This window comes from Sus scrofa, chromosome 1 (assembly GCF_000003025.6).
Source record: "Sus scrofa isolate TJ Tabasco breed Duroc chromosome 1, Sscrofa11.1, whole genome shotgun sequence".
Classification (NCBI taxonomy): Eukaryota; Metazoa; Chordata; class Mammalia; order Artiodactyla; family Suidae; genus Sus; species Sus scrofa.
Genome location: NC_010443.5, coordinates 182,732,734 through 182,760,123, shown reverse-complemented (window position 1 = coordinate 182,760,123; position 27,390 = coordinate 182,732,734). Strand labels below are relative to the sequence as shown.

Genomic DNA, 27,390 nt, shown 5'->3' with positions numbered 1-27,390 from the left:
GGATTGGCCAAGAGTTCTAAGAACAAGGTTAGGTAATCTCGAGGCTAGTTAAAATGTAAATAAAAGACACTTTAGAGACTTAATACCACTGATTCTACTTGGTAAGTCTTACAGAGATAAGCAAAAAGAAATGGGAAGGCTGAAAAAAAGGAAACCTTTTGAATTATGCGAAGGTCTTCTGTTGCGTAGCATATTTGCTACCAGTATGGCAGGTGACAACAATGGGAAGTTCCACAAATGCTTTTATACACATTATTTCCTTTGTTTAAAATAATCTTCATCACATCAAAGTGAGGCATGATAACTGAGGATGAATCTCAGGCTCAAAGCTCACAAAGTTAGTCTTTGACAGGACTAAGACCTGAACCTTGTCTGTCTGTAACCTATGTGTGATTTCTGTTGTGCTTGCAGGTAGTGATTGTATTCAAATATGTTACCAACTAGACTGACATGTTTACACAAGGAGAAGCCTGGTTGGAAAAGAGAAACTTCTAATGAAGATTGGAGTGGTCAATACTAAATAATCTTATTTTCCACTTTATTTTACTTGTTTCAAAAGTTATTTTAATTATACAAATTAACATACAAATGTATGATTATCATATAAAATTCCATAACTATAGACCCTAAGGCACAACTTCATTTCCTTTCCACCATCCTGAAATAACTATATGGATAGTTTGAGGCTTATCCTTTCAAACTTTTACCAATTATTTATACATATGTAGGTGAATATATACAAACGTGTCTATATGCACATGTAGACTGTGCACTTGTTTGTGTTTTTAATGTAAAAATGCAATCAAACCACAGGTCATTTTTCTGTAACTTGTTATTTTCACTTAGGGATATGAATCGGAGATCCTTCTGCACCAGTACATTCTTTTTAATTAGCTCTTTGCATAATGTTCCATAGTCATAGATGTACAATAGATTATATAATCATTCTGCTATTTTAATTTCAATGTCAAAATATTTCCTACCATAGGTTGGGTTTTTTTTGTTTGCTGGTGTTGCTTTGTTTTCAAAGCAGAGATAATACCATGTCTCTGTTCCTAAGAGTTTAGGAAAGTTACTTTTTCTCCCATTGCCTCCCCACCAAAAGAATCTCATGTAGAAAATCTGTGAACTGTCTGAGAAATTTCAGAAAGGAATGTCCATGGTATGGTATAACCATGATATACTTATCATCTAAAATTTTAAAGATGAATACTCATGTTGCAACAGAACAAAGGGTGGGAAAAAAAATGTAATTGTAATGTATACATGTAAGGATAACTTGATCCCCTTGCTGTACAGTGGGAAAATAAAAAATAAATAAATAATAATAAATAAATAAATAAAATTTTAAAGATGAAATGAGTAATTCCCTTTGCAAAATAATGCTTTATTATTTACATATAAAGAAAAATATCAATAACCATTTTATTTTATAAAGACCATGGATCATACCTAATCTACTAGAAGGCTTACAGCCAAACTGTGGTTCATCTCTACTTTACAAATACATGAGACTTTATCTAGTATATATTACTCTCTGACTTCTTTTTTTCTAAACTCATTTTTCCCTTTTCTACAATTTTTTCACATACATTCATTATTTTGAAAACATTTCCAGAAATCACCCCTAAATTCCTTTTGAGTGGGTGAGAAAATGAACAGATAAGTGGATGAATAGAGACTGGAAATGGCTGAATGAGTCAAAAGCCACCCTTTCCTGAGCTACCTCTGTAAATATCATTTTTGTTTTATAATGAATGTAAACATACAAAATTTCCGTTGTACCACATCATTTTCTGTATTTGGAATGTTGAACACCTACATCTGTATTTATGATTGTACATTTGCCATTTAAATATACAAGAGTTCTCCAAGTAGAAATTAATCTAGTCATTATTATATGTATGTTCAATGAAGTTGTTTAAAACATTTGTGCTCGCATATTCACATTCACCGTCTATAGTGGGTTGAATTCTTGTTCACCTGGAACATTAGACTGCAACCTTTTTGGAAACAGAATCTTTTTAGATGTAATTACTTAAGAGTAGGTCAGGAGTTCCCGTCGTGGCGCAGTGGTTAACGAATCCGACTAGGAACCATGAGGTTGCGGGTTCGATCCCTGCCCTTGCTCAGTGGGTTAACGATCCAGCATTGCCGTGAGCTGTGGTGTAGGTTGCAGACGCGGCTCGGATCCTGCGTTGCTGTGGCTCTGGCGTAGGCCGGTGGCTACAGCTCCGATTAGACCCCTAGCCTGGGAACCTCCATATGCCAAGGGAGCGGCCCAAGAAATAGCAAAAAAAAAGACAAAAAAAAAAAAAAAAAGAGTAGGTCATACCAGGTTAGAGTGGGGCCTAAGTCCCATAATTAGTGTCCTAATAAGAAGAGGAAAGGACACATGGAGACACAGACCAACAAGGACGAAGACCACATGATGACAGAGGGAGAGATTGAAGTGATACCTCTAGAAACCAGGACTGCCTGACCCAAGCTAGGACATGGGTCAGGTTCTCCGTCAGAGCCTCCAGAAGGAAATTACCTTGATCTTGACTTCTAGCATTTAAAACTATGAAAAAATCAATTTCTATCATTTTTAAGCCACACAGTTTGTGGAAATCTGTCATGGCAGCCCTTAAGAGATTAACACACTGTCCAGCTATATCTTCATTAAAATTATCTCAAAAGTACCTATGGGTTGTAGTTTCTAGCCTTGAAAAACAGTTATGTGAGTGATCAAGGTTTTTCACTTCTAACTTGAGAAGCATCGTAATGTGAATAATCGAATGAAGGACTGTTTGTACCACCTCACTGATGATTAAGAATTAGTTTATGCTGCATAGCACAGGAAACTAGATATCTAATCACTTGTGATGGAACATGATGGAGGATAATATGAGAAAAAGAATGTATATATACATATGTATGACTGGGTCACTTTGCTCTACAGCAGAAATTGACAGAACATTGTAAATCAATCAAAATAAAAAAATTTTAAAAATAAAGGGTAAGAAATGTTACCCCCAAAAAAGAATTAGTTTAAATCTGAAGTTCTGATGTAAGAAGAAATAATGAGTGTAAATGCAAAGCCATTGTTACTCATTTCTTACATTTAAAATACAGGTTTTTTAATCCCTGGCCTGGAAACTTCCACATGCAAATAAAATAAAATAAAATAAAATAAAATAAAATAAAATAAAATAAAATAAAATAAAAAAATAAAAAAAATAAAATAAAATAAAATACAGATAGTCTAATCTTGAAGATGATTACATTGTTGAAGAACTTTGCTTCCCTACCATCCCATTTAACTTATTAATGATTTTATCCTAATGGCTGTTTAGTGTGGTTCAAAAAGCCAATGGGAAAGCTATGAAAGAGGTTTGTGGGCTTGTGAGTTTAGAATCATATACTGTCCAAACTGAAACCTCACATTTGAAATCCTGGCTTATGGTGTAATGATAAACACTCTCTTAAGCAGCAGTTGCAAAATCAGTGAAATGATTCTGCCATTCAGTCCTTTTAAAACTCAGCAGATTACCCAGAGTTGCTCCAATGGAAATCCCTATTGAAATAGAGCTTTCTTCTCTCTTTGTTCACTCGTTATATGAAAAACAGAGTAAACTACACACAGATAAGATGCCACTTTTAAGTCTTTCTCAGCCTAATATGCTTACCAAATACTTTGTGCTGAGGGCCCATATAAGTTATATACTATATATTTTGTGAATAAATAAATATGTACTTTCAGTTTAGCTTAGGGCTGAGATAGAAAAGAATCCTGGGGATACCCGTCGTGGCACAGCGGAAACGAATCTAACTAGGAATGATGAGGTCATGGGTTCGATCCCTGCCCTCGCTCAGTGGGTTAAGGATCCAGCATTGCTATGAGCTGTGGTGTAGGTCGCAGACACGGCTCAGATCTGGTGTTGCTGTGGCTCTGGCGTAGGCCGGCAGCTGTAGCTCTGATTAGACCCCTAGCCTGGGAACCTCCATATGCCGCAGGAGCGGCCCTAGAAGAGGCAAGAAGACAAAAAAAAAAAAAAGAATCCTGGAGCACAAAGGTCATCAAACGCATTTATAATGGATACATGATGTGGACCTCATAGCAGCCTCTGGTTATAATCCAACTCATCTTCTATAATGAAAGGGCAGGGAGATAGCCAAATCTTCTCTTTCTGATACAAACAAGCTGATTAGGATTTTGTGGCTGTCTCCATAGAGTATGCATCGATACTGTAATGATTTGTTTTCTTTCATTTGAATATATACCTTCAATACCATTGACCTTTATTTCCAGAAGGAATATAGAAAATTTTTATGAATTTTTGGTAAGTACAGTTTTGTGGGCAGACCTCTTACAAATCTTTAAGTGCATTTGATAATTCTGCATCATAAGCATCATTTCAAACACAAAAACCACCAGCAAAACATGACTAGACAATAAATATTTGTTGAATGAATAAACAGAAGGATGAATGACTTTATTCATTAAGTAGTCCTATGTTATTTATACTTGTCCAGCTACATTTAGATTGCAACTTGGCTTGCACTATTGATCTGTATTTAGGGAAAGAATGACTCCTGTGGTCATTCTGGCATTACAATTATATTCCTCAGAAGAACTAAAAAGTTGGCTTTCTGGGTTTATTTAGAGATACCTCTAGATTGTTGACTGCTTCACTGTAGGGTCTAGCATAGTGCCTGAAACTCAGTAGACATCTTATATGGGTTCAATGACTGTTTCCCGCTTCAGGACAGGCTATTATTCCATTTAGTCTGTGACCAAAGAAGACACTCTCTGCAATAGTCTGAATGTTTGTGTTTCCTCAAAATTCATACGTTGAAATCCTAATCTTCAAGGAGAATATTGTCTGATCTTGAATTGATAACACTGAGATTAGAGATTGTTTTTCTCAGGATACTCAACATAGAGTAATGCGTTTATAAAATAAAACTTTTGCATAATATAAAAGAACCACACGGGAGCCTCAGCATTCAACCTGATCCCAGAAAGTGCTACAGAATCAGAGATGCATAAAGAACAAAAAGTAATCTTGCCAGTCACAGAATTCTATTGCTGGAAGAGTTCAGAGATCTTACAGATGAGGAAACCAAAAAGATTAAGATTTAAGTGACCTGCCTGCAGTTAGTTATCAAAACAGTCTAAAACCTGGTTATTTTTTAGCTTTCAATCTAATTATCAACAGCTGACCGGGTTTGCCATCCTTATAATCAACATTGATTGTGCACCCACCTTGTGGGAGGTTGAAACATACAGACTTGGCCTCCAACAAGGACCTTAAAATAAGGTTTAGAAAACAGGAAATACATATGGGAAGACAAGCAGTAATATGAGGTGGTATATGAAGGGCGGTTTTGACTTGGATTTGAGTGGGAGTCGTGACGCCAAAGTGAGGAATCCGTAGGCGTGGAGTGGAATGCCCTGCGTGGACCCACGATGCTGTAGGGACCATAAACCAGGTGATTGATAAAGTCCAGGTGAGGCCGCAGGCGGGCCTAAAGTCATAAAAAGTGTCAGATGAATCCAATTTCCGGGGGCTCTCTCCCGATGTGGAGAATAAGCCTTTACGGCTCAGGATCCAGATTGCAAGGATGAGTCGGGTAAAGCTTCTCCACACCTGGGTTCCGACCCTAGAAGGGCGGGGCGAAGCGGCAGTGCAGGGGAAGGAGAAAGGAGAGTAGGCGACAGGAATTGAGGAATCCCGAGATGACCCCAACCCCGCGCAGGAGAGGCAAGAGGCGCGGCTCCGGCGCAGAGTGGGCGGAGAAAGGGCTTCCGGGACGGCGCGCGCGGCGGGAGGGGCGGGGCCTGAGGCCAAGCACCACCTACGTCGGGCTGCGTGACTATGAGACTGGCGGCGGGACGCGGCTACCGCGGCTGCGGGGCTCGGGGGGGCGGAGCCGCCGCGGGTGCCGCCGCAGCCCCGGTCGGGATTTGAAAGATTGAAAACTCCCGGTGGAGAGGGAGGCGGCGTTGAATGTGTGGCGAAAGCTCTGGGGGTCACGGCTCCGCGCCCGGCCCGGCCGGCGGCGGCGTCTCCAGAGCATGAATTACCCGGGCCGCGGCTCTCAGCTCAGCCCCGAGCATAACGGCCGGGGCGGCGGCGGCGCCTCCTGGGAGCTGGGCTCGGATGCGGAGCCGGCGTTCGGCAGCAGCGTCCGCTGCTTCGACCACCTGACTGCTGGGGACCCGGGCGACGATGAAGTGCCCCTGGCCCTGCTGCGCGGGGAGCCAGGGCTGCATTTGGCGCCGGGCGCAGAGGACCACAACCACCACCTGGCGCTGGATCCCTGCCTCAGTGACGAGAACTATGACTTCAGCTCCGCCGAGTCGGGCTCCTCGCTGCGCTACTACAGTGAGGGCGAGAGCGGTGGCGGCGGCAGCTCCTCGTCACTTCACCCGCCGCAGCAGCCGCCTCTGGTCCCGTCGAACTCGGGGGGCGGCGGGGCGGCCGGAGGGGGCCCCGGGGAGAGGAAGCGTATCCGGCCCGGCGGCGCCGCCGCCCGGCACCGATACGAGGTAGTGACGGAGCTGGGCCCGGAGGAGGTGCGCTGGTTCTACAAGGAAGACAAGAAGACTTGGAAACCCTTCATCGGCTACGACTCGCTCCGCATCGAGCTCGCCTTCCGGACCCTGCTGCAGGCCGCGGATGCCCGGGCCCAGGCCCAAGACCCGGAGGGCGATCATGCGGTCGGCCCACCCTCCGCTACTGGCCAGGCCTCCGGCTCCCTGGAGGACCACGAGGGGGACCGCGTCTGCGGCTTCTGTCCGCGCATTACCGGGCACGGGCGCGAGATGGAGGAGCTGGTGAACATCGAGCGGGTGTGTGTGCGGGGCGGCCTCTACGAGGTGGATGTGAACCAAGGAGAATGCTACCCGGTGTACTGGAACCGTGAGTAGCCGGCCGGGGGAGGGTGCGGGACGGGCTGCCTCTGCAGGGCCCAACACGCACGCGGGTGGATTTGCAACTTGATCATGGGGAGAGAGGCGCGTGAGGCCTGGCGTTTGGTCAAGGCAGGATGAAGACCGTGCAGGCGGTGCCGGCAGGTGAAGGGTAAAACGAGCAGATGGCAAAACCCCAGACGCTTTGGGTCAGGAGGAGAGTATACTGCGGGGGCTAGCGCCTCCTGAGTAAGCCGGGTGCCGTTGCCATCCCCTGGAGGTGATCCAGGAACTGATGGCCAGCCCCACAGGTTTAATTTCGTGATCCTACCTGAGCTTTGTCCACCCGGGGATCTGATTCGGTCTCATTTACCCTGAATTGCCTATAATTTAAATAACAGCCCGTCCTCTGGCTTGGGAATGTTTGAGAGAACCTGCAAGAGAATCAACAGTTCAGTTATAGACTTGGAGTAAAGAAAATTAATCCCTGGCAGGAAAGGAGATAATTGTTCTCACTGGGTGCGTTCGGGAGTGGTGGAAAGCACTGCTGGAAGCAATTTTGGCAAGCAGCAGGTCCTGCTGAATGAAATACTTGGTTTTTTCCTTAGGTCCTTGTTTATGTGTTTCCATTTTGCCTCTTAACCTTGAAAGTTACAAGGCTTATGCCATGGTTTTCTCATCTGTAAAATGGGGGAAATTGTATCTACTTCATAGGGTTGTTGTGGTGATGAAGGTGATATACCTAAGGGGCTTGGAACTGTGCTTGGTACGCTTGTTTGATAATACTTATTAACGTAAGTCCTTAGTTATTAGGCAAAACACAATTAGATTTGTAATTAGATTATGGAGGAAAGCTGTCAGAAATATCTGCCATTGCATGTGGCAAATGTTATATCTGGAATACCTAATAGATATTCTATAGTGATAGAAGCTATTGGCCCCAGTATTATAAAATAATACATAGTTATAATTTTTATGGGCCCAGTGCCCTAGCCCAAATGTCTTCATTGACTGACACTAACCTTAGGTCTTCCATACATCTTATAACATTCTACCTTATATTAATTATATGTATTGATGACTTAGTGACCTTTCTATATGTTTAGCATCTTAGGATGATAAAGGTCATAAAGCCCATCACCTTTATCTTTGTATTTATAGTCTCATCGGGCCTAGTCAGGAAATAGTCCAAAAAACAGATATTGAATTGTGTAAGTGATTCTAATAATTTTAAAACCTTCATATATTAAGCATGAGCCACTAAGATAGCAACCACGATATGGATCAAATCACCAAATAAAATAAGCATAGCAGGAAATTGAATTTCTTTCTATACTCTAAGATGACATTGAAGGCATTTGTTACCATTTTCACATGGCCAGATTCATATGGAATCTGTCATATCACTCCGTTTGAGTATAAGCTAAGGAGAAGATATGCTTGTATTCACTCATTCATTCGTCTCTTTGACTTTTACTGGTATTTGTGCGTAACACAGTACTCTTGTGACGGCAGTAGGAAAGGACGTTCTTTACCCTTCAGGAGCTTCCCATTTAGTCTTTTCTTCAGATGACCTAGACACAATAATTTTTTTTTCCCTTTCAGAATAGAAGCCTGAGAACTTAGTGAAGTCAGAAAGTTGGATAAAATGTAGGGCATCCTTGGAGAAGGGACTGGAAGCCAAGAGATGAATCTTACCCTTAGATCAGCTGAAGTATATTCATGTAGAACACTGTGCATTCTTTTGGTTTACGATAAAATTGTTAATGCTTATGTTGTGCTTTACTATCTATAAAGTGATTTTTCCCATTATTTTGTAGTGATATCAAATGAATGCTAATGTACTATATATAAAGAAACGAGCTTAACGAGTTAATGAACTTGTCCAAGGTCACTCAGCCAGAAAGTGGTAAATCAGTTTATAGTCTAGTTAGGGAATCCAGTGCAGTGTCCAAAGAATATCTGACCCGCTTAAGGATGAGGATGTCAGGAAAGCTTTCCAGATAATTTGAGACTGGGTCCTAAAGGATGAATTTAATCAGGCAGAAGAAATGGGGAGATGGAGGGAAGGCATTCCAGCCAGATGAGTTAACACATACAAGGACATAGAAGCATGAGACTGCATGGCATTTTGAGGAAATTAGGGCTGCACCTACAGGGTGCAGGTGACGTTTGAGATTTGGCCACTATAGAGCTAGAGGTGTTTGATCAGGGCCGGGAGATGGTGAAGGGAGCATCTGCCTGTGGATGGTGCATTTGGTAGAGTAGCTAGAAAAGGAACAGGGTGACTACGAAGTGCTAAGTGCTTTATCCTGTATCAGGGAAACAAACAAATAATCTCTGTTGTTTAGATGATTAGTGACAACACAGAGGTTGAATTGGACAGTTGACTATCATTGAATGCTAGTGTCATAAATCAAATGAGAAGTAGTAAGAGCCTACAAATGTTAACTTGAAAGGAAAGGTGGACTTAGTCTTTAGTCAGAGTTTCTTTCCTAAAGCAGATTACCAATAGACCAGTTATAGCTTGTAAGTTAATTTTTGTGAAGTAGCGTAACAGCAACACCTATTTTGACTCCATTTTATCATTTTCTATGTAGTTTTCTGCAAGATACAATCCTGTGGGTCTCCCAAGCCGTCATATGAGCTAGAGTGAAAATATAATAGCACTTTTTGTCCATAATTTACCACTTCTTACAAAATCTCATGTAATTGGTCTAATTGGTTCTTGAGTTCTCTGTGTATTATGTAAGTTTTCAGCTTGTCTCAGGAGGTACCCAATATGGTCTCTTTAGCCCTCCTTCAAATGGAAGGACTCTTAACAAACTTTGCGGCTTTTGACTTTTCCTCCCATTTTACTATTCTTTTTTCTAAACTTTCTGGAAACTTTCTGAATATTAGCAATGAAGGGTTTTTTTAAAAAAAAAATCCCACAGGTTCCTACATAGAATGTCAGTAGGATTCCAGTAGCCATTTAGACTTTTATGAACTAATTGAAGCCAACAAGTAAGCTTTGCCTAGTCTAAAAGAAAGGTGTTAAAGTTGTATTGACTCTTCCTTTTGAACTCTTACTAGCAGGTAAAATTTGAACCAATTTGGGGTACATGAATCAGAAGGGGAACAGTTTTTGTCTTCCATATAGAGGAAGCCAATACTACTGCATTTGAAAAAGCATTAATTACAAGAAATTTATTTTTGTTTTACTGTCTGTTTAGATATTTTTCTGACTGCATGTGGATGTTTTAGATAAAAACTGATCACTGCTGAGTAATGGCTAAGTGAACTCCCTTGCTCCCTGTGTTTTAATTAAACTGCTTGTAGTCACCTCATAGGTATGCTTTGAGAATTATTATATATAACATGCATAGAACAATGGCTTGCACAAGCACTAGGTATTAACTGTATCTGTGGGTCCCAGAAAACAATATGCCTTGTAAAAACTCACATGACAGTTAGTAAGACTTATCAGTGCAAAATTGTTGAGTATCCAGTGTTTGCTGTTAGGTGCCTGTACCTCTTCACATGTGAAATGTTTGTCCAGAATAATAGCAAGAAAGTAGTCAGGGTATTTAGTGATAGCTGTGGGAAGGCATTTGGAACATTGTAGAGATACTTGATAAGCTTAGAATAGTTTCTTAACAATTCCGACGGTAGTAATGTGTGCACTAGGGAGTATGTAGTTTCCAGTCATTGACTAAATGAAGTTAAGTGACCACATATTTATAGGAATGTGTAGTTTGCAGAAGAAGTCATTAATTACAAGCCAGTGTCCACCATCCCTGCCTTTTCCCCTTTTTGGGTACTTATAATGGTGCTTACATTATGATAATTCTAAACCATTTGCAGTTTCAAACACTTCAGAAATGAATCAGTCTTCATGACATATTGAAGAGAAAGTAATATTCCCAATAAAAAGATAGAAAAATTAGGGCTTTTTCTGCAAGTACCCAAATTATATGATGTTTATTAGCTTGACATAGCTGTAACTTACTCATGTCTTTTTCATTCAAAGCTTAATAACCTTAATGATTAATAATCCTTCATGAGGCACAGCATCATGGAAAAGTAATAAAGTCCAACTGCTAGAAGGCATACTTTCTTGATCAGTTTTTGCCTCCAGTAAAACAGAACTATAGGGAATAAGGATACCCGACTCTAAAAAATTGTTAGAGGCTTGTTTCTCTTACTCTTTTTAACTGGATTATCTCCCACTAGCCCAGCCTGGAAAGCAGCCTTGGGCTGCACTGAATTTCTGACTCAGGTTTTAGAATCCTGGCATCTTTTGAGAACTACATTCCAGATCAAGCCTGCTTTAAACTGCATTTTTCAGTGACCTACTGAAATAGCACAAAGGTATGAATGACTAGTTAGTGACTTGAATGGAGAGCAGGATTTGGCACTACCTGACCACAGCATTCAGGACTTTTCTTTCTCTTTGCATTGTACCATTAGTTTAAAAACTGATCTAATATCAGGGGTTTGTTTTGGTGTTTTTGGTCTTTTTAGGGCCGTACCCACGGCATATGGAGGTTCTCAGGCTAGGGGTTGAATCGGAGTTGTATCTGCCAGTCTACCCCACAGCAACACCAGATCCAAGCTACATCACAGCTTACAGCAATGCTGGATCCTTAACCCACTGATCAAGACCAGGGATCAAACCTGCGTCCTCAAGGATGCTAGTCAGATTTGTTTCCACTAAGCCACTGTGGAAACTCCTAATGTCAGTTATTGATCCACTTTGTGGATGGCTCAAATGTAATAATGCATGTTGTGCAAGCTATGTTATATAAATGTTGAGTGATTAGTATGTTTTCCTTTACTCTGTTTGTCACCACCCTCTTCTTTCTTCCTTTACTGTTTTGCTGTGAAAGACTTTTTGTACTCTTCCTTCATCCAAATTTTATTTGTGGGTCTTTTATCTCCATATCACACCCTATAATTGCTGCTTTGCTAACATCTTTGATGTCTGAAACCCTAGGGTTGATCCTTTTCTGTAGAGAAAAAAGGAAAAACTGGATATACTGTGCTGATTGTGGAATCCTGTGAGAATTATGGTCCCTGAGTGAAGATAGGGGATTAAAAAGGAGAGAAGAAAATGAGGAATGTGTTCACAGGAAGCCTAAGATGAAGATTACTGGCAGAAGAGATGGCAAGATAGTCCTAGTATTCCTGATTGCTGGGGAATCTTTATCTTCTCATGAGTGTAATGAAATTAAAACTGTGCACGTTATCAAGGAGAACTTCAGCACTGATAAAACATACAGATACAGTCTCTTGTTTTTGGTCACAATGCATTCCTAAAAGCTCAGTTAAAAAGTAAAACAAGGAAGAACTTTTTTTTTTCTTTTTCTTTTTAGGACCACACCTGAGGCATATGAAAGTTCTCAAGCTAGGGGTCGGATCAGAGCTGCAGCTGTAGACCTATGCCCACAGCAACTCCAGATCTGAGCCTCATCTGCGACCTATACCACAGCTAAAGGCAACACCAAATCCTTAACCCACTGAGCGAGGCCAGGTGTCGAACTGCATCCTCATGGATATTAGTTGGGTTTCATAACCTGCTGAGCCACAATGGGAACTCTTAGGAAAAACATTTTTATAGCTATTATATATAACCTACAATTCTACTCTTTTGAGTTTGCCTTGGTAAAGGGAAATTGTGCCTATAGATGTTGAATCATTGTTAAAAGAATGGATTAATGGGATGAAAGGCATAATACAGATACTTTATGATATTCCTGGATTAAGCAGACAAGTGAAATTCAAAGTGGTGAACAGTAGAAATCACCTGTGTCAGAGAACTAAGAAAAAATGGTAGAAATATTGATATGATGGTATAAAAGTAATTCTGTTTTTACATACTGCTTTCTAATTTTGCCAGATTAGCATACAATAAGAATGAACTATATGCTCATTAATATTTCTTCTAATATCTTGTTAATTATCTTATCTAATAGCTATATCTAGATAATCCTTATAATGATTGTACTAGCATATTCAAATAAACTCTCTTGACTGACTGAGGGCAAGGCTAACCTTTCAAAACCACATGTTACTGGTATTTCTGTTCCCCAAGACCTCACACATGTGGAATCTTTGAGGGATATAAATTCTGTCTGAATGGGTGGCTTTTTCAAACAGTTGAGAATGAATCTTTTACTTGCTAGAGTATAATTTTAACTATGGGAAGATTCTTCAATATTACTAATTCTCCATTTGACTGCTTCTCAGTGAACCATCATTCTGAATGTTGATGGAGAATAGTACTTGGGACACATGATAAGGGACAAAGAACTGGATGAACTATGCTAAAACATAAGACTAAATTATATTCCATTGAAGGTACTGTTCACTAACTTAGGTGATACACAGGAAGCAGATTTGGAATTACGTCTGAGCCTTGATATGTCCATAGTTAAATGCAATCCCACTTTGTATTTTACAACTTACTACAAATGATCAACTTTCAGTTCATATTTTATTGAACTGAATACATGATTTTTCTTCTCATTCTATAGAATTGCTTCTAGGTAGGCCTGTTTCTACCCAATTCACCCACCTAGATCATCAGGAAAACTTGCATTTTAACAGATGGTATATATTTTAATGTTAAGTACCCCTGAGTTTATGCTTTGGAAAACAAAATCTTTGCTGTGATTTCACAGAAATTGGAAAGAGTCTGCTTGAAAGAGATTGTCAAGGACCACTCAGCCTGAGGAAAGCACAGTATGGCTACTCAGGCATATTCAGTGGCACTCCTTCCATGCTGACTCTCCACTGCTGAAATTAACCTTTATATATGGCTGGCTTTAAATGAGACAAGTGTATGTGTCTGTAATGTTTACGAAGAGATTCTTGCCCTTGCTCAACATTTTCTTTGTATAGCTGACTGCTCTTACTCTTCTTATTTAAGATTAGCACCTCTACCAATGGTTCTGCTCTTTGCCTTTCACTAGAAAAAAAATTAGGACGTTATATTTTAGAATATCTTTCTGGATATATGCAGTTTGTTCTTTAACCTACTTACTCTTTAGCCTCTTATTTTGTGCAAAAGTGCATTATTTATTACACATTTGTGGTGGAGGAGAAGAGTAATTGCCTCTCATATATAGTGAATGTCCCTAGTCATAGAATATTGTTTTGAACTGTTTAGAATTCTGATTGCCTGCCAGGGTTCTGTCTTTTATGGACAGGTCTAGAACCCATTAAAGTGTGTGGTGGGTCACAACATTAAAGGGTGGACCTCATTCATAACATTTGTTTCCAGATCAACTCTTAACCCTATCTCAGCTTATCAGTTTCTTTTCTGCCACCTCCATTTCAGTTCTTACTGGTTTTTCTAGAGAGGCAGCGTTATATAAGTTTACGAATATAAATAACCACAGGTGAAGTTCATGTCTCAGCAGGTTAAGACATTCCGGTTGAGTATCCATAAAGATGCAGATTTGATCCCTAGCCTCACTCAGTGAGTTAAGGATTTGGCATTGCCACGAGTTGTGGTATAGGCCTCAAATGTGGCTCAGATCCTGTGTTGCTGTGGCTGTGGTGAAGGCTGGCAGCTGCAGCTCAGATTTGACCCCTAGCCTGGGAACTTCCACATGCTACAGGTGTGGCCCTTAAAAAAAAAAAAAAAAAAAAAAAAAAATACGGAGGCAAAGTGGGTCCAAATCCCAGCTCTTCCTTATACTCTCTGTGTCACTTTGGGCAACTCAGGTTCTATGTTTTCTTCTTTAAAATGTGAATAGTAGCACCTAGTTTCTAAGACTGTTGTAGTAAGTTAAAATATTTAAAGATCTTGAATCATTCCATGATGAATAGTTAGTTCTATTTAACAATTAGCTGTTCTTATTTTATTTTCCTGCCTCTTCTGGTTTTTCAAATTTACAACTCACTTGACAATCTTGGCTTTCAGCTCTCTTGTTTCAGTTTGTCTCTTTCCTAACATACCAATTTCTTGGCCTGTTATTTTGATAATTGACTCTCAGGTACAACCCTAGAATCCCTGTAACTGTTGCCTTGTCATATGAGGAGTTGTGACTGATTTTTGCCTAGTCTTTCAGGCCCCGGAAAGAACTGTACTCTCTTGAGTTTTCCTGGCTTGGACCCCAGAGGAGTGTACCAGCCATTCTCTACAAAGTTACTGCCTGTGGGAAAGGAGGAATTCTCTCTCATAAAAGAATTCTAAATTCTTAAGCATCTACTTTCTTTGGTGTGCAGATCCTGTCACCAGATTCAGGGGGTGCTGATTCTACCCCAAAGGCTCTTTTACTTATTTACTTTTTTTTATTCTGAAATTTTCTTTTTATTTTTTGCAGAATAAAATACATACATTTAAACACAATTGCATTACACAGATTATTATATCATGGATCTTAAACAGATTAAGTGACTCCCTCTGGTGAAGTGGAATGGAAAATATGCTGAGACAAAAAGGAAATTTATTCTATACTTTATCCCATTTTGTATGGCTTTCATCCTTACTATTTAGTATTATCTATTACATTTCAATTTTTCTTTAAAAATTAGCTTTATATTAAAATTGTTACATTATGCAACTTAAATTTATAAAGAAGAAAGCCTTATATACCCTTAAATATTTTATATAGCATAATAAAAAGAGTAACTGGTAAGAATAACAAAAATAATATACCCTCTGAAAATAAGCAAAATATGAAATGCATGAATTGGTTAAAAAACAGTGTAACTGTATAAATATATCCTCACAATTGTTGCATCTTATTGATTCTTCAATATAGGCATTACAACATTTTAGGTGATGTGATAAGCAAGACATTATAGACCTTACATTGTACCATGGAGAGAAATGGTTATTAATAATACAATTGTAGAACTATATTATTTAATTGTACAGTTGCATTATTTAATTATAATTATCCTAAATTCTTTGATGGAGAGGAAATCAGAATCACATGTGAGAAGACTTCAGCATTCCAAGAATGATGTCAAATGACCTCCTTCATGGTGGATTATGCACTTATTTACTGTGAGATATATTTCTTCTCCAGAGAAGAAATGTAGATTTTTGGTTTGCAGTTATTCTGAAGTTTTGATATAAGAGTCTATATGTATATGAGGTTGTTTTAAGTTGTTGTTCTCCTAATTGCAAGTTCAACCCCAGTGTCTTGTGTTTGTACCCACCTCTTCTCATGATTTCTGACTTTTGTGGTATAATTGTGCATGGATGATTTCATATCTTTACTGTATATATACCTTTACTGGTGAGCCTTGTCATTTGTGGCATTTTTGTTTCCTGTTGCTGTCTTCTTTTCTGCCTAGAGAAGATCCTTTAGTATTTGTTGTAAGGCTGGTTTAGTGTTGCTGAATTCTCTCAGTTTTTGCTTATCTGTGAAGGTTTTGATTTCTCCTTCAAATCTGAATGAGAGCCTTGCTGGGTAAAGTAATCTTGGTTGGAGGTTTTCTCCTTTCATCACATTAAGTATATCATGCCCCTCCCTTCTGGCCTATAGAGTTTCTGCTGAAAAATCTGCCGATAACCTTATCGGGGTTCCCTTGTATGTTATTTGTTTCTTTTCCCTAGCTGCTTTCAAGATTTTTCTCTTTGTCTTTAATTTTGGTCAGTTTAATTAATATGTGTCTTGGTTTATTCCTTCTTGGGTTTATTTTATATGGTACTTGTTGTGCTTCCTGGATTTGAGTGAGTGGTTCCTTTCCCGTGTTAGGGAAGTTTTCGGCTATTATCTCTTGGAATATTTTTTCTGTCCCCTTCTCTCTCTCTCTTCTCCTTCTGGCACCCCTGTAATACAGATGTTGGTGTGTTTAGCGTTGTCCCAGAGTTCTCTGAGACTCTCTGCATTTGTTTTCAATCTTTTTTCTCTTTTCTGTTCTGCATCTGTAATTTCCACTAATCTGTCCTCCACCTCGCTTATTTGTTCTTCTGCCTCCTGTATTCTGCTGTTGGCTGCTTCTAGTGAATTTTTTATTTCAGTTATTGTATTTTGCGTCTCTTCTTGTTTAAGTTTTATATCTTGTACCTCTTTGGTCAGTGTTTCCTGTAAGTTATCCATCTTTGCCTCCAGTTTATTTCCAATGTCTTGCATCATCTTCAGCATCCGCAATCTAAAGTCTTTTTCCTGGAGGCTGAGAATCTCCTCACTGCTTAGCTGATTTTCTGGGGGTTTTCCTTTCTCCCTCATCTGAGTTATAGTTCTCTGGCTTTGCATTTTTATAGGTTTTTGATGTGGTGACCTTTTTATAGATAATAGAGTTGTAGCCTCTCTTACTTCTGGTGTCTGCCCCCCTGTGGCTGAAGTCGGTATGGGGGGCTAGCTGTAGGCTTCCTGATGGGAGGGGCTGATGCCTGCCCGCCCCCCTGGTAGGTGGAGCTGATTCACAGTCCCTCTGGTGGGTGGGGCTTAGTCTCTGGATGGGATTAGAGGCAGCTGTGTGCCTGAGGGGTCTTTAGGTAGCCTGTTTACTGAGGGGCGGGGCTGTGATCCCACCTGGGTTGTTGTTTGCCCTGGGGCTTCTCAGGCTGACTGATGGGCAGGGCAGATTTTCCCAAAATGGCCACCTCCAGAGAAAGGCAGCTGCTGAATGTTCCCAAGAGCTTTGCCTTCAATGTCCTTCCCTCACAACAAGCCACATTCACCCCAGTTTCCCCAGGATGTCCTCCAAGAACTGCAGTCAGGTTTGACCCAGGTTCCTGTAGAGACCTCACTCTGCCCTGGGATCCAGTGCACGTGAAAGTTCATGTGCGCCTTTTAAGAATGGGGTCTCCATTTCCCCCAGTCCTGTAGAGCTCCTGTGTACAGGCCCCACTGGCCTTCAATGCCAGACGCTCCAGGGGCTCTTTCTCCCAGTGCCAGATCCCTGCACATGAGGGTTTGATGTGGAGCTCAGCGCTCTCACTCCTATAGGTTAGTCTCTGTGAACCAGTTAGTTTCCAGTCTGTGGAGCTTCCCACCCAGGAGGTATGGGGTTGTTTATATTGTGAAATCACCCCTCCTTCCTTTTGATGTGTCCTCCTCTTTTTCTTCTGGAGTAGGATAACTTTTTTAAGGTTTCCGGTCCATTTGGGTGAAGAATGCTCAGTCTTTAGTTGTGAATTTTGTTGTTTTTAGGAGAGAATTTGAGCTCCAGTCCTTCTATTCCACCATCTTAATCCTGTCTCCACCAAAGGCTCTTTTAAAACATCTCTACCAGGAGTTGCCATTGTGGCTCAGCAGGTTAAGGACCTGATGTTGTCACTAAGGAAGCACGTTCGACTCCTGGCCTTGCTCAGTAAGTTAAGGATCCAGTGTTGCTGCATGCTGCAATGTAGGTCACAGGTGCAGCTCAGATCCAGTGTTGGCATGGCTGTGGCATAGGCTGCAGCTGCAGCTCCAGTTCAGCTCCTGCCTGGGAACTTCTATATACCACAGGTATAAAAAGAAAACAAACAAACAAAAACTTATCACTACCAGTTACCAGGATCTCTGATAAAATAGAGAATTTTACAGCTTTCTAAAAGACTGCTCAGTTTTCAGTTGAGGCAGAGCCAGTAGTAGTCTGGATTTTTTTCCATAATTTCTCTTAGAGCAGAGATCTCAGCTTGAAAACCTTGAGGAATTCCTCTTACTTGACCCTCTGTTGAACCAGCAGTGATGGGATGGCAGCCAGTTTCTGGCACCTAGTTTAAGATCTACCTTCAAATATGAATCTACCCTTAGTATAGCGCCATTCTTTAACCAGCATTGACAATAAAAGCCAGGTGGGCTTAGAGAACAGATCTTTGTTGTTGAATTCCTTTGGTTTGACTCTTAGATTTACCATAACTTTGGGCAAGTTATAATCTTTATGTGGCCCAGCTTCTTTGTAAATAGGAATAATAATAATTCCTGCTTCACAGGGTTATTATGAAGATTCCAGTGAAATACACATGCAGAATTCCTAGCACAGTATCTCGTTAAATATGTTTTAGCTCTTGTATTTGTCAGGCTAGAATATTGGCTCTTGAACCAGGAGCCAAGCCTGTCTTCTGGAAGTTAAAAAGTGTGTGGTTGACTTGTTTTATTTTTGAAAAAGGAGAATGGGAGGCTATGGCTCTAGTAAAATTACTTCAGCCTAAATTTGATGACCATATATGCATATAAAACATACATATACACAAATACTCCCTCTCTTTTCTTCCCCTTCCCCCTCTCTCTGTATATACATCTGAATGATCATCTTAAACCAGCTTTATCAACTCCTGAGAGTTCAATGAATTACAATTACAATTACAAGTATCACACTGCAGGAAACTTAAATCCTCCTGTAGACTCTGAAGTTGAATACCTTTCCAGGGGAAGTGAGTACAGCAGAATACGCTTCAGCCTCTGAATCCCCTCTATTGGATTTCCTTGGCTGTGGAATGGTATTTAGACTAGTACTTTGTAGATTTCATTGAACCCAGTAGTCATTGGGAGGATTGTTAAAAATGTAGATTCTCAGATCTCATCCTTGGAAATTAAATTCAAGAGATCCGAACCTGAGGCCTGAGAGTCTACCTCTTTAATAAGTATCCCTAGTAATTCTGATTGTAGGAGGTTATAGACCTCACATTGATGACACTGTCAGTTCACTAATTCCTCCAGTCTGAATGGCTCAGAGTTGTCTCATCTTGAGTTGTCTTCATATACACTCAGAGAATTACCAGTTCAGCCAATCCAGAGTTGCATTTAAAAGAGTTCTGAAGGAACTAGCCTTCAACCCTTGTTTTATATTTTATTTCTTCTCTATTTTTCTTTTCCTTATACTTCTTATTTCTGCTGTCCTTCCAGTTTAAAATTTCTATATCCTTATTGATTTTTCTATCTACTGATTCTGTCAAATATTGAGATGGAGGATGAAATCCCCAACTATCATTGTGGATTGATTGAATGATTTTTGGGGTTTTCTGGGGTTTTTTTGTTTGTTTGTTTGTTTTCTTTTTATGGCCACACCTGTAGCATCTGCAGCATATGGAAGTTCCTGGGCTAGGGGTTGAATTGGAGCTGCAGCTACAGGCCTTTACCACAGCTATGGCAAAACTGGATCTGAGCTGCATCTGCGACCTGTGCCACAGCTTGCAGCAACACCAGATTCTTAACCCAAGAATCAAACCTACATCCTCATGAAGACAATGTTGGGTTCTTAACCCAATGAGCCACAACAGGAACTCCAGTTCCATTGGCTTTTGTTTCATGTCTTTTGTGGGTTTAAAAAAATTTTTTTGTTGTTGAGGTACAGTCAATTTTACAATATTAAGTTAGTTTCAGCTGTACAACATAGTGATTTAATGTTTCTGTAGATTTTATTCCATTTAAAGTTACTCTAAAATGGAGTTCCCTGGTGGTCTAATGGTAAGGACTCAGCACTCTCACTGCTGAGGCCTGGGTTCAATCCCTGGCCTGAGAACTGATATCCCACATCAAGCCACTTCACTTTGTAGCTTAAAAAAATAGTTACTGTGAAATAATGGAATAAATATTCCCCGTGCTGTGCAATATATCCTTGTAGCTAATTTGTTTTATGTGTAATAGTTTGTACCTATTAATCCCCTGTCCCCATCTTGCCCCCACCCCTTCTCTCTTCCACTGTTAACACTAGTTTGCTCTCTATATCTGGAAATCTATTTCTGTTTTGTTATATTCATTCGTTTGATTTTTTAGATGCCACATATAAGTGATAATGCAGTATTTATCTTTGACTTAATTCAATAAGTATAATGCCCTCCAAATCCATTCATGTTGTTGCACATGGCAAGATTTCATTCTTTTTTATGGCTGAGTAGCATTCCTGTGTGTGTGTATGCACACCACATCTTCTTTAGCCATTCATATGTTGATGGACGTTAGGTTGCTTTAATATCTTGGCTTTGTAAATAATACTACTATGAACATTGGAGTGCATGTACTTCTTTTTCCCCCCCGAACCCACAGCATGAGGAAGTTCCTGTGGCCAGGGATCAAACCTGAGCCACAGCCGTGACAGTGCCAGATCATTAACCTGCTGAGCCACCAGGGAACTCCCAGAGTGCATATACTTTTCAAATTAGCGTTTTTGCTTCCTTCTGCTATATACCCAGAAGTGAAATTGCTGGATCATGTAATAGTTCTATTTTTAGTTTTCTAGGAACTTCTATACTGTTTTCCACAGTGGCTGCATCAGTTTACATTCCCACCAACAGCATACAAAGTTTCCTTTCCTCACATTCTCAATAAAATTTATCACTTGTTGCCTTTTTGATGATCACCATTCTGACAGGTTTAAGATGATACCTCATTGTGATTTTGATTTGTATTTCTCTGATGATTAGTGACGTTAAAAGAGTGATTCCTTCAGCTCTGTTGTTTCTCTCAAGATTGTTTTGGCTATTCACATTCTTTTATGTTTCCATGCACATTTTAAAATTATTTGCTCTAATCCTGTGAAAAATGCCCTTGGCATTTTGATAGGGGTTGCATTGAATCTATAGATTGCCTTGGATAGTATCATCATTTTAACAATATTAATCTTCTAATTCATGAACACAGTATATCTTGTCATCTGTTGGTGTTGTCTTCAGTTTCTTTCATCAGTGTCTTATAGTTTTCTGAGTATAGGCCTTTCACATCCTTAGGTAGTATATTCTAAGATATTTTACTCTTTTTGGTGTGATGGTAAATGGAATTGTTTCCTTAATTTCTCTTTTTTGACCGTTTGTTTTTAGTGTATGGAAATGTGATAGATTTTTGAATATTATTTTGTATCCTGTAACTTTACCAAACTGATAAGTCCTAGTAGTTTTCTGGTGGGCTCCAGATTTTCCATGTATAGTGTCATGTTATTTGCAAACAGTGACAGTTTTACTACTTTCTTTCCAATTTTGATTCCTTTTATTTCTTTTTTATGTCTGATTGCTGGGGCTAGAGCTTCCAATTCTATATTAAAAGTAGTGAGTGGGAATCCTTGTCTTGTTCCTGATCTTAGAGGAAATACTTTGTTTTTTACCATTGAGTATGATGTTAGCTATGGGCTTGTCATATATAGCCTTAATTATATTAAGGTGTATTTCCTCTGTACCCCACTTTCTGAAGCGTTTTTATTGTAAATGAATGTTGATTTTAAAATCTTTTTCTGCAGCTGTTGAGATGATCATATGGTTTTTATTCTTCAGTGTGTGTTAATGTGGTGTATCACATTGGTTGAAGGGTATTGAATCATCCTTATATTCCTTGGAAAATTCCACTTGATCATGAATTGTTGGGTTCAGTTTGCTAATATTTTGTTGAGAATTTTTGAATCTGTGTTCATTAGTGATGCTGGCTTGTAATTTTATTTTTTGTGTGATATCTTTGATTTTGGTGTCAGGGTGAAGGTGGCCTCATAGAATGAATTTGGAAGCATCCCTTGCTCTGCAGTTTTTAGGAATAGTTTGTGAAGAACATATGTTAACTCTTCTTTAAATGTTTGGTAGCATTCACCTATGAAGTCATCTAGGCCTGATTTGTTTGTTGGGAGGTTGTTTTCTTTTTTAATTACTGTTACTGATTCAGTTTCTTTACTGGTAATTGGTCTCTTTTATTTTTTTCTATTTCTTCCTAATTTAGTCTTTGGATATTGTACAATCCTAAGGATTTGTCTATCTCTTGTTGATTGTCCATTTTATTGGAGTATAGTTGTTCACAGTAATCTCTTATGACCTTTGTGTTTCTAGAGTGTTGGTGCTAACTTCTCCTTTTTCATTTCTGATTTTACTGATTTTTTTCTGATTCTCAATTTTATTCTTGATGTGCCTAGCTAAAGGTTTATCAGTTTTATCTTTTCAAAGAACCATCTCTTAATTTCATTGATTTTTTTTTTTCTGTTGTTCTGATGTTTCTGTTATCTTTTGTTTTCTTTTTAGCCTTTATTCATATATTTCTGCTCTGATCTTTATATGATTTCTACTAACTTTGGGTGCTTGCTTCAGCAACACATATACTAAAATCAAAACAGTACTATTTGGGTTTTGTTTGTTCTTTTTCTAGTTCCTTTGGGTGTAAGGTTAGGCTGTGAGATTTTTTGCTTCCTGAGATAGCCTTGTATCACTGTAAACTTCCCTATTAAAACTGTTTCTGCTGCATCCCATAGATTTTGGATCATTGTTTTCATTTTCATTTGTCTCCACTTTTTTTTTTAATTTTATTTCTTGTTTGATATTTTTCAGTGATCCATTGGCTGCTTAGTAGCATATTGTTGGACTCCAAATTTTGGGGGGGTTTTGCATTTTTTTTCTTGTAGCTGCTTTCTAGTTTCATAGCATTGTGGTCAGAAAAGATGTTTGAGAGGATACACTGGTGGCTCAGCAAGTTAAGGATCCAACATTGTCAGTGAAGCAGCTTGGGTTGCTGCTGTGAAACAGGTGTGATCCCTGGCCCTAGAACTTCTGTATGTCATGAGCATAGCCAAAAAAAAAAAAAATGCTTGATATAATTTCAGTTTTCTTAAATTTACCAAGACTTGTTTTGTGGCTTACCATGTTATCTATCCTGTTTTATGTGCCCTTGAAAAGAATGTGTATTCTGTTGCTTTCAGATGCTTTTTGTATATGTCTATGAAGTCCATCTGAACTAATGGGTCATTTAAGTCCAGTGTTTCCTTATTGATTTTCTGTTTGGATGATTTGTGCATTGATGTAAATGTGATGTTAAAGTCCCCTATTACTGTGTTACTGTCAATTTCTCCCTTTATGCCTGTTAACACTTAATTTCTGTATTTAGGTGCTCCCATGTTGGGTACATATATATTTATAATTGTTATATATTCTTGTTGGGTTAATCCCTTGATCATTATGTAATGTCCTCCTTTGTTTCATAGCAGTCTTTGTTTTAAAGTCTATTTTGTCTGATATAAGTATTGCTATTCCAGCTTTCTTTTTATTTCTATTTGCATGGAATACCTTTTTTCATTCCCTCACTTTCAGTCAGTGTGTCTTTAGATCTGAAGCAGATTTCTTATAGGTAGCAAATATATGGATCTTTGTTTTTATCCATTCAGCCACTCTGTGTCTTTTGTTTAGAGCATTTTGTCCATTTACATTTAAAATAATTATTAATAATCATGTACTCATTGCCATTTTGTTAGTTATTTGGGGGCTGTTTTCATAGTTCTTTTTTATCTTTCTTTTGTTCTCCTATGGTTTGATGACTATCTTTAGTGTGCATTGGAAGTTCCCAGACCAGAGTTCATTTCAAACCTGTGCCACAGCAGCAACCTAAGCCACTGCAGTGACAACATCAGAACTTTAATTTGATGCACCACAAGAGAATTTCCAAGTTGCTGATCTGTTAGTTTGAAATACATTTTAACAACCCTGCATTTTTACTCCCCTGCTTCACAATTACTGTTTTTGACATCATATTTTACATCTCTTTGTGTATACTTTAACTACTTATTGTGTGGGTATAGATGATTTTGCTACATTTTGTCTTTCAATCTTCTTATCAACTTTGAATGTGATTGATTTACCAATTTTATTGTATATTTGCCTTTACAGATGAGCTTTTTCCTATTGTTTGTTTTGTTTTTTGTTTTTTGTCTTTTTAGGGCCACACCAGTGGCATATGGAGGTTCCCAGGCTAGGGGTTGTATTGGAGCTGTAGCTGCTGACCTACTCCACAGCCACAGCAATGCCAGATCCTTAACCCACTGAGCAAAGCCAGGGAGCGGACCTGCTTCCTTAGGGATGGTAGTCAGATTCGTTTACACTGAGCCACAATGGAAACCTCCTTTTTCTTTTTGTAATTTTCATGTTTTTAGTTGTGGCCTTTTCTTTTTTGCTTAGAGAGATCCCTGTAACATTTCTTATAAAGGTTGTTTGGTGGTGAACTCTTTTAGCTTTTACTTGTCTTTTATACTTTTGATTGCTCCAAGTCTGAATGAAAGCCTTTCTTGGTAGAGTAGTCTTTGTTGTTAAGCTTTTTCCTTTTATAACTTTAGATATATTGTGCCACACCCTTCTGGCCCGCAAAGGTTCTGCTGGAGAGTTTCAGCTGATATCCTTATGAGAGTTCCCTTGTACATAACTTGTTGCTTTTCTCTTGCTGCTTTGAATATTTTCTTTATCTTAAATTTCTGGCATTTTAATTACAAAGTCTTGATGTGGTCTTTTTTGGGTTGATCCTATTTGGGATTTCCTGTGCTTCTTGGTTTTGGATCTGTTTTCCTTTCCCAGGCTAGGGAAGTTTCAGCTATTATGTCTTCAGATATGTTTCTGCCCCTTTCTCTCTCCTCCTCTTTCTGATACCTTTATGACAAGAATGTTAGTGCCCTTGATGTTGTCCCACAGGTCTCTTAAACTGTTTTTTGTTTTGTTTTGTTTTCCTTTTTAGCTTCAGTGATTTCCACTACTGTCTTCCGGGTCACTGATCTGTTCCTCTGTATTACTTAATCTATTGCTGATTCCTTCTAGTGTATTTTTCATTTTAGTTACTGTATTATTCATCTGTTTGGCTCTTCTTTACATTGTCTAACTGTTTAAAATTTCTAACTTCTTATTTTGTTCATCCATTCTTTCCTGAGTTCCTTGAACATTATTGCAGTCATTACCTTGAATTCTTTCTTGGGTAGATTGCCTATCTCTGCTTCACTTAGTTGTTCTTCTCGGGTTTTATTTTGTTCTCTCATTTGGAACATGATCCTATGTCACATACTTTGCCTATTTCCTTTTTTATTTCTATGTATCTGGTAGGTTGGGTGCTTTTCCTGACTTTGGAGAAGTGGCCTTTTGTAGGTGATGTCCTGTGCATCCTAGGAGTGCATAGTATGTTCACCAGAGCAGTATGTCCTGAAGGCACCCCTTATGCGGGCTGTGTGAGCCCTTTTATGGTGGGCTGACTACTGTGTGTGGTCTGGTATGCATGGCTGGTCCCTGGTCCAGTTGGTTGCCAACACTTGCCTTGTGCAGAGGTTGCTGGCTGCTGACTAGGGAGACTAGCTCATAAATAGCTGACCATGGAGCCCAGAGGCCCCCTGGGTCCCAGTGTGTGAAAGATTTTGTGTGCGACGTTTAAGAGTGAGGTCTCTATTTCCTGTAGCCTTCTGGTACTCCTGAAAGTAAGGCTAGCCCTCCTACTCTTAAAAGCCAAATACTCTGTGGGCTTATCTTCTTAGCATGGATTATTGGGCTAAGAAGCCCAACGTGAGGTTCAGATCCCTGAATTCTCAGGGAGAATCTCTGCACTTGTAATTATTCTCTCATTTGTGGGTTGCCCACCTGCAGTTTGAATCTTGACTATATCACAAGTCCACCCTTCCTAGCAATCTCATTGTGGTCCCATTTTTATATCTCTAGTTTTAGAAGGTCTTTTCTAGTAGCTTCTGGTCCTTCTCATCAGTAGTTTCTCTGTCAATAGTTGTAATTTGTGTGCCCTTGAGAGGAGGTGAGCTCTGGGTCTTCCTACTCCACAGTCTTGGAAACTCTTTTTTCATATATTTTCAAGCTCTGTTACTAGGTGCATACATATTTAGGATTGTTATATTCTTTTTTTTTTTTTTTTTTTTTTTTTTTTGCTTTTTAGGGCCACACCCATGGCATATGGAATTTCCCAGGCTAGGGGTCAAATCAGAGCTACAGCCACCCGCCTACACCACAGCCACAGCAATGAGGGATCCGAGCTGCACCTGCGACATACACCACAACTCATGGCAACACCAGATCCCCAACCCACTGAACAAGGCCAGGGATCACTCATGGATAATAGTTGGATTCATTTCAACTGCGCCACAATAGGAACTCCCAGATTGTTATATTATTTTGAAGAAATAATGCCTTTATGATTTTGAAATGTGACCCTTTACCTCTGGCTTAATTTTTTGTAGTAAAGTCTACTTTAATACTTATTCTCTTCCAACATTCTTGTAATTAGTATTTGAATGTCATATCTCTTCGTAACTTTTTGCTTTTAAACTTTTGTCTTAGTATATCTAGTAGATGTTGCTTTTAAAAATCCATTCTAAGAAGTTCCCATTGTGGCCCAGCAAGTTGCAAACCTGACTAGTATTCACGAGGATGTGGGTTCGATCCCTGGCCTTACTCAGTGGGTTAAGGATCCAGCATTGCCTGTGAGCTGTGGCATAAGCTGCAGATGCGGCTTGGATCTGGTGTTGCTGTGGCTGTGGTGTAGGCCGGCAGCTGTAGCTCTGATTTGACTCCTAACCTAGGAACTTCCATATACTGTAGGTGTGGCCCTAAATAGCATAATAATAATCCATTCTGACAATCCCTCCCTTTTATTTACTGTTTTAAACCATTTCTATTTAAAGTGATTAATGCCAAGTTTGAGTGTAAGTTGACCGTCTTCCTAGTTGTTTTCTATTTGTCCCACTTACTCTTTGTTCCTTTTTCTCTCTTTTCCTGCCTTCTTTTGGATTGAGTTAGGATTCTTTTAATCTTCATTATTAGCTTTGGGGATGCATTTTTCATTTTTATTCTGGTTGATGTTTTCTGAGCTATTTGGATCCTAATTACACATATATCAGATCAT

At 39.3% G+C, this 27,390-nt stretch overlaps 1 protein-coding gene across 7 annotated transcripts in view; it reads left to right on the top strand.

Moving 5' to 3' along the window:
• DDHD1 (DDHD domain containing 1) overlaps window positions 5,598-27,390 on the top strand; it is an 87,425-nt gene continuing 65,632 nt past the window's right edge. For 5 of the 7 annotated variants that reach the window (XM_005659960.3, XM_021102176.1, XM_021102167.1 and 2 more), the window contains exon 1: window positions 6,050-6,911. In XM_005659960.3, the coding sequence (XP_005660017.2) occupies window positions 6,065-6,911 (847 nt within the window). In that variant the 5' untranslated portion in view covers window positions 6,050-6,064. Of the gene's footprint in view, window positions 6,912-27,390 lie in introns of all 7 variants that reach the window. The other 2 variants (XM_003121795.4, XM_003121797.4) reach the window with 2 other exon arrangements.